The sequence below is a fragment of the Eimeria necatrix genome, genomic scaffold (assembly GCF_000499385.1).
Source record: "Eimeria necatrix Houghton genomic scaffold, Enh_scaff672, whole genome shotgun sequence".
NCBI lineage: Eukaryota > Apicomplexa > Conoidasida > Eucoccidiorida > Eimeriidae > Eimeria > Eimeria necatrix.
Window position 1 is genome coordinate 6,311 of NW_013651727.1, and position 7,500 is coordinate 13,810.

Below are 7,500 nucleotides of genomic sequence, written 5' to 3' on the forward strand. Positions count from 1 at the left end.
TGCTGCTGCTGCTGCTGCTGCTGGGGCTGCTGCTGCTGCTGCTGCGGGGGCTGCTGGCGACGATCCTGGCTGCGGCGGCGAGCGGAAGAAGATACTGCCGGCAGCAGCTGCTGCGGGGCGGACAGCAGCAGCAGCAACTGCTGCTGCTGCTGCTGCTGTTGCTGCTGCTGGAGCAGCAGCAGCAGCAGAGGGGCCCTTAAAAAGAGGGAAGGCAGCAGCAAGAGCAGCACTTAAGTCTTCTGAGGCCTCGAGGGCAAACGTCTGTAGGCCAATGGCGCTTCGGCTGCATGAACACTGCAGCAGCAGCAGCAGCAGCAGCAGCAGCAGCAGCAGCAGCAGCACCGGCGTGACGAGCGGCGCTAGCATCAAAAAAAATAAATGCAGCTGCAGCCCGGGCTGCAGCAGCTGCATCTCCAGCAGCAACTGCAGCAGCGAGTACAGCAGCAACTGCAGCAGCAAGTACAGCAGCAGCTGCAGCGGCAACTGCAGCAGCGACCACAGCAGCAACTGCAGCAGGAACTGCTGCGGCAGCTGCAGCAGGAAGTACAGCAGCAACTGCATCAGCAAATGCTGCGGCAACTGCAGCAGATATCACAGCAGCAACTGCAGCAGCAACTGCTGAGGTAACTGCAGCAGCTATCACAGCAGCAACTGCAGCAGCAACTGCTGCGGGAACTGCAGCAGCGGTCATAGCACCAACTGCAGCAGCAGCTGCTGCGGGAACTGCAGCAGCGGCCACAGCAGCAACTGCAGCAGCAGCGGCTGCGGCAGCTGCAGCAGCGATCACAGCAGCGATTGCAGCAGCAGCGGCTGCGGCAACTGCAGCAGCGAACACAGCAGCAACTGAAGCAGCAGCGGCTGCGGCAACTGCAGCAGCGAGTACAGCAGCAACTGCAGCAGCAACTGCTGCGGCAGCTGCAGCAGGAAGTGCAGCAGCAACTGCAGCAGGAAATGCTGCGGCAACTGCAGGAGGAAGTGCAGCAGCAACTGCAGCAGCAACTGCTGCTGCAACTGCAGGAGGAAGCACAGCAGCAACTGCAGCAGCAACTGCTGCGGCAACTGCAGCAGCGAGGACAGCAGCAACTGCAGCGGCAACTGCAGCAGCGAGGACAGCAGCAACTGCAGCAGCAGCACTGCAGCAAAAATTTTACCTGACAACCCTTGGCTGCAGTTGTCGTCTGCTCGGGCTGCACATCCTGCTGCTGCTGCTCTTTTTGCTGCTGCTGCTGCTGCTGCTGTTGCTGCTGCTGCTGCTCTTTTTGCTGCTGCTGCTGCTGCTGCTGCTGCTCCAGTTTTCGGTGGCGGGGAGTAGCGAGGGTCTGCGCAACAGACAGCCGGACTGCTGGCTGCTCATGTGCTGCTGTTGCTGCTGCTGTTGCTGCTGCTGTTGCTGCTGCTGTTGCTGCTGCTGTTGCTGCTGCTGCTGCTGCTGCTGTTGTTGCTGCTGTTTCTGCTGCTGTTGCTGCTGCTGCTCTCGCTTGAAAAGGCAGAAAGACACACTCCCGGGAGTCCCAAGAAGACCCTCCATACGATTTGCTGCTGCCGGATTCTTCCCATCCATTTCCTTGCAATCTTTGCTGCTGCTGCTGCTGCTGCTGCTGCTGCACCAGCAGCACTTGCTGCTGCTGCTGTTGCTGCAGCAGCAGCAACTGCTGCTGCTGCTCCGCAGGCGAGGCAGAACTGCAGCTCGTTCCGTTGCGTGGGTGCTGCTGCTGCTGCTGCTGCTGCCATGCCTGCTGCCACTGCTGCTGCTGCCACGATTGCTGCTGCTGCTGCTGCTGCTGCTGCTGCAAGCTTGGGCTCTCGCTGTTATAGCTAGGGCCCAGGGGCTCCGAGAGCAAGGAACTTGAGAACGGCATAGTCTTTCTGCTGCTGCTGCTGCTGCTTCTGCTGCTGCTGCTGCTGCTGCTTCTGCTGCTGCTGCTGTTGTTGCTGCTACTCGCGGCGCTGCCGCTGCTGCTGCTGCTGCCTTCGTTGGTGCTACTGGTGTGGCTGCTGCAGCTGCTGTGCTGCAGTCCTTGCTGCTGCTGTTGCTGCTGCTGCTCCTGCTGCAGCAATTGCTGTTACTCCCCTCCCTGCTGCTGCTGCTGTGCTGCTGCTGCTGTGCTGCTGCTGCTGCTGCTGCTGCTGCTGCTGCTGCGACGCAACAAGCTCGAGACGGCGGAGGAGAAAGAAGCTTTCTGGGGCAAACCCTAAACCCTTAAGCCCAAACCCTAAACCCTAAACCCTAAACCCTCGATTCTGCACGCAGAAGAAGTGAAGCGCCACTGAAGATGGCGGTCGACGCCAACCCCAACTCCCAAACCCTAAACCCTAAACCCTAAACCCTCGCGGGGGGAAAAGGGCGGCCAGAGCATCTCCACGTGGGTTTTTTCAAAACCCTAAACCCTGAATTCCAAGTCCAAGAAAGTCAAAAACGTAAACCCTACGCCTAAACCCTAAACCCTAAACCCTAAACCCTGCACCGGTTCGGGCTGGCTGGTCCAGACCAGCGCCGTCTCGCGGCAGCAGCAAAAAGCAAAAGGGAAATAAATAATTTAATTTAATTTAATTTAATTTAATTTAATTTAATTTAATTTAAAAAGAAAAATAAAACTTAAATTCATTTCTGCTGCTGCTGCGGCATGCAGCAGCCGCTGCAGCAGCAAATTAAAGAGTTTTAATGCATTTATTTCAATTATTATAATTTATTTTTTCTTTTTTAAATTGAAAATAAAATGAAATCCAAATTTGAGTTTTTCGCGCGCAGACAGCCGCCGCGCCCTCGGGTGTACAGACACCTCAGCTCGCCGCGCACATACACCCCACGCACACGTCCAAACCCTAAACCCTAAACCCTAAACCCTAAACCCTAAACCCTAAACCCTAAACGCTAGAGCCAAGGCTCTGGGCTCGCAGGTCGTAAGCCCTCAACTCCGAAGCCGAAACTCTAAGGCCTAAACCCTCAGCAGCAAACCCTAAACCCTAAACCCTAAACCCTGATTGACGATCTCTTCAGCCAACAGCCAAAACCCTAAACCCTAAACCCTAAACCCTAAACCTCTGCTCTACCGACAGCCCAGTCGTTGCATGCGCTTGCGCCTTTGCAAAAAAAGTCGAGGGTTTGGAGTTAGGGTTTAGGGTTTAGGGTTTGGGATACAGACACAGCATAAAAAAAAGAAAACAGCGTTTTATATTCAAACAACAACGTGAATCTTAAACCCTAAACCCCAAACCCTAAACCCTAAAACACAAACCCTAAACCCTAAACCATCAAACGCGTTGCCAGGAAGCACACCCTGTAGCCCCACCCAAAACCCTCACTAGGGTTTAGGGTTTAGGGTTTAGGGTTTGGCAATGAGGCTTCACTCAGATTCTGTTTTGGGGGCTTCTGCACTCTTTGCCCCCACCTTTACCACATAGTCAATTACATCCTGCACACAAACCCTAAACCCTAAACCCTAAACCCTAAACCCTTGGCCTTGAATGGCCCAGCACACTTCAGGCTCGGCCCAAAACTCAGACCGTAGCTTTAAAGAAACCCTAAGTCCGAAACCCTAAACCCTAATTTAGGGTTTGCGCTCGCCTGAATTGTTTCAAATGAGTCCGCATCTAGGTCAGGAATTACTATGCCGTAGATGTCCTCCGCCTGTGCGCAAACCCTAAATAAGGGTTTAGGGTTTGGGCACTTCTTTGAGGATTCTAGTGACGCCCTCAAAAATTATAACTCCGCAAAAACATAACCCTAAACCCTAAACCCTAAACCCTAAGGCGGACGGAAAGGGTCCATCCCTTTCTCTTTTGGCCTTTCTGCAACTCCCTAAACCCTAAACCCTAGACCCTAAACCCTAAACCCTAAACCCTCACGTCTAGCACGAACTCCACGGTGTCTAAACAATCCCAGGGCCTCTCTTCTTTCGTTTGAAACTCCTCAAACCTCAAATTAGGGTTTACAGTTGTCCCTTCTTTGCAGTACTTGCTGGCCAAGTCCACCAGCTGCCGCGACACCTGCAAACCCCAAACCCTAAACCCTAGCCCCAAACCCTAAACCCTAAACCCTAAACCCTCACCCTCGCTCAGCCCCCAAACCCTAGCCGACGCAGCCCTCTGCAGGACCGCTGCCTCCCCCAAAACCCCCAACCCCAAACCCCAAACCCCAAACCCCAAACCCTAAACCCTAAACCCCAAACCCTAAACCCTAAACCCTAAACCCTACCTCTGTGGGTTCAAACGAAACACTGGAGCTGCTGCTGCTGCTTAAATCTTCACTAGAAAAGGCCCTTTGCCACTCCCGGCGGCTATGGGGCCCCCCAGCAGCAAAAAGGGTCTTTTGGGGGGCCCCCCAGGGCCTTTGGGGGGCCCCCCGGGGGGCCCCCTGCTCCCCTGAGGCCCCCCCGTGGGCCCCCAGGGAGGCCCCCAAGAAATGAAATGAATTGGGGTTTAGGGTTTGAGAGGAAGAGCGAGGGTTTGGAGATGAGGGTTTGGAGTGTATGTACAGGTGGCATGGTGAGGGTTTGGCGGGAGTGGCGGAAATGGAGTTTTAGGGTTTGAATAAATTTAATTATTAATTTAATTATTTATTTTAATTTTAATTTTGTTTTTGTTTTTTATTTGCGGAGAAAAGCGAGCCAGAAACGCCCCGGAACGCGGGCGGAAAGCGCCCGCCCAAGCCCTAAACCCTAAACCCTAAACCCTAAACCCTAAACCCTCGACGCGCGCAGCAGCAGACTGGAGGGAAACCGCCAAACCCTAGAAGAACAAAAGAGTGAAAGAAAACGGAGAGACACAAAAGGGTTTTAAACCCTAACAGCAGCAGCAGCAGCTTCCTGTGGCCAGCAGCAGCAGCAGCAGCAGCAGCAGCGCGGGGCTTTTGCTGCTCGCTTCTTTTCTTATTTTCTTTTTTATTTATTTTTATTTATTTTTATTTATTTTATTTTTAATTAAACCCTTTTTTGTTTTTAATTTTTTAATTTTCTTTCGGGTCCACTTTTTCCCCTCGACAGCTGCCGATCGATGCAGCTATCTGCCAGCCGTAGGGTTTAGGGTTTAGGGTTTAGGGTTTAGGGTTTAGGGTTTAGGGTTTAGGAATTAGGGTTTAGCGTCTAGGGTCTAGGGTTTAGGGTTTAGCGTTTGGAACTGAAGCTCTCTAGCTGCTGGTCCATAACGCCGAGTTGTGCAGAAAGCAAACCCTCAATCCTAAACCCTAAACCCTAAACCCTAAACCCTGAAAGCTAAACAATAAATCCTAAACCCTAAACCCTAAACCCTAATTCAGCACCTAACACCACTTTTAACTGGTAACTGGTTAGTAAAACAAGTAATTTGAAGCTTTTTCTGCACTCGTTTAAGGACCTACGGTTTAGGATCTAGGGTTTAGGGTTTAGGGTTTAGGGTTTAGGGTTTAGGGTTTAGCAAATCGAGTTTGGGAGCTGCAAATGGTATCCCTTTAAAAAATAAAAACAAAAGCTTTTATTTCTTTTTTAATCAAAAAGCAAACAGCAAAAGACAAATAAACCTCCATTCAATTTAAAGTAATTTAATTTAATTTAATTTAATTTAATTTATTTAATTTATTTATTTTTAATTCTATTTATTTTATTTTATTTTATTTTATTTATTTATTTTGATTTCATTTTTTTAATTTAATTTAACTCACAATTCGGCCAAAGCTGTCTACAAGCAGCAGCAGCAGCAGCAGCAGCAGCAGCAGCAGTAAAATCAGCAGCGGCAGCAGCAAAATCGGCAGCAGCAGCAGAGAAGTGAGCATCTGCAGCAACACCCGTCCGATCAGCAGCAGCAGCAGCAGCAGCAGCAGCAGCAGCAGCAGCAGCAACATTGGCAGCAGCAGCAGCAACATGAATTGATTAAATCGGATTAATTTATTTAACTATTTTGAAATCAGCTGGAAAAAAAGCAGCAGCAGCAGCAGCAAAGTCAGCAGCAGCAGCTGCTGCTGCTGACTTTGCTGCTGCTCCTGCTGCTGCTGCTGCTGCTGGCCAAAACCAATAGCAGCAGCTGCTGCTGCTGGTTTTGCTGCTGCTGCTGCTCTCTTGCGCCCGTGCTGCAGTGCGGCCATTTAGATTTTACTTTCATCTTTTTAGATAAATTTAAATAAATGTAATTTAATTTAATTTAATTTATTTTATTTTAATTCAATTTAATTTAATTTAATTTAATTTAATTTAATTTAATTTAATTTAATTTAATTTAATTTCAACTCTTTTTTTTATTTACCACTTGTTCAAACAAGTTATTTTGTTACCAAAATGCAATTCCAACTATTTATTTATTATTTGTTTTTATTTATTTATTTATATATTAGGTAATTAATCGATTAACAATTAATTAATGAATTAATTAATTTATTTATTCTTAATTAATTAATTGTTGATTAGTTAATTTTATTATTAACTAATTAATTGATCAATTAATAATTAATTAATTAATCAACTAATTAATTAGTTAATCAATTAATTAGATAATATCCAAATACTTAATTAGTCCGTTTATTTATTATTAATTAATTAATTAACTAATTAATTAACTAATTAATAACTAACTAATTAATTAATTAATTAACTAATTATTAGTTAATTAATTAATTAATTATTAATCCGTTAATTAGTTAATTAATTAATTAATAATCAGTTAAAGAATTATTTCATTTTTTGTTTAGTTCTGAATTGTTTACGACGGATGAATTTGCTGGAAAATAAATCGAAATGAAATAAGTCGAATTAAAATTTAAAATAAATAAAATGAGAAAATAAATAATAAAAGAAGTTGAAGAGTTTTATGCAAATATATAATAAAATAAATTAAACAAATGGATAAATAAATCTACGAATAAATAAAACAATTAATTAATTAATTATCTAATTATTTAATTAACTAATAAATTAATTAAATGAATTAAATAATTTAATAATTAATTAAATAGTTAATTAAACAGTGAATTAAATGATGAATTAAATAGTTAATTAAATAATTAATTAAATAATCAATCAAATAATTAATTAAATATATAATTAATTAATTAATTAAAATAAATAAATAGATAAATACGAAGGAGATGTTCTGCTGCTGATGGCCGCAGCAGCAGAGCGAGCTGGGCAGCTAGCGAGAAGCAAAAAAGTGGAAAAGTGAAAAAAATGAATTTTAAAAGAAGAAAAAGAAAAAAAAAGAAGAAAATGAATAAAAATAAATAAAAATAAATAAAATAAATCAAATTAAAACAAAAACGAAGAAATAAAACAAAAAAGAAAAGAAGAATCGCCGAGCTGCTGAGGCTCTGATTCCAATTCGCTGCAGCGCAGAAAGCAGCGCAGAAAACAGACAAATGAACGAGAAATAAATAAATAAATAAATAAATAAATAAATAAATAAATAATATAATAAATAAATAAATAAATAAATAAATAAATAAATAAATAAATAAATAAATAAATAGGCAGCTGGCGTGCTGCAGCGCTCAGTCTCTTGGGGTGTCTGTACACCTGGGGGGTTGTCGAAGGAGCCGCT

The 7,500-nt window shown here is 45.1% G+C and overlaps 1 protein-coding gene across 1 annotated transcript in view; it reads right to left on the minus strand.

Annotated features, from left to right (window-relative positions):
* The window catches only part of ENH_00069810 (Acyl carrier protein, related), a gene marked incomplete at both ends in the record, with an annotated part of 6,220 nt that extends 1,736 nt beyond the window's left edge, over positions 1 to 4,484 (minus strand). Inside the window, 7 exon segments of the mRNA XM_013577498.1 lie at positions 3 to 195; positions 1,152 to 2,200; positions 2,204 to 2,206; positions 3,390 to 3,413; positions 3,566 to 3,628; positions 3,847 to 3,987; positions 4,476 to 4,484. Of these exon segments, the coding sequence (XP_013432952.1) occupies positions 3 to 195; positions 1,152 to 2,200; positions 2,204 to 2,206; positions 3,390 to 3,413; positions 3,566 to 3,628; positions 3,847 to 3,987; positions 4,476 to 4,484 (1,482 nt within the window).
* Between the last annotated feature and the right edge of the window lie 3,016 nt (positions 4,485 to 7,500).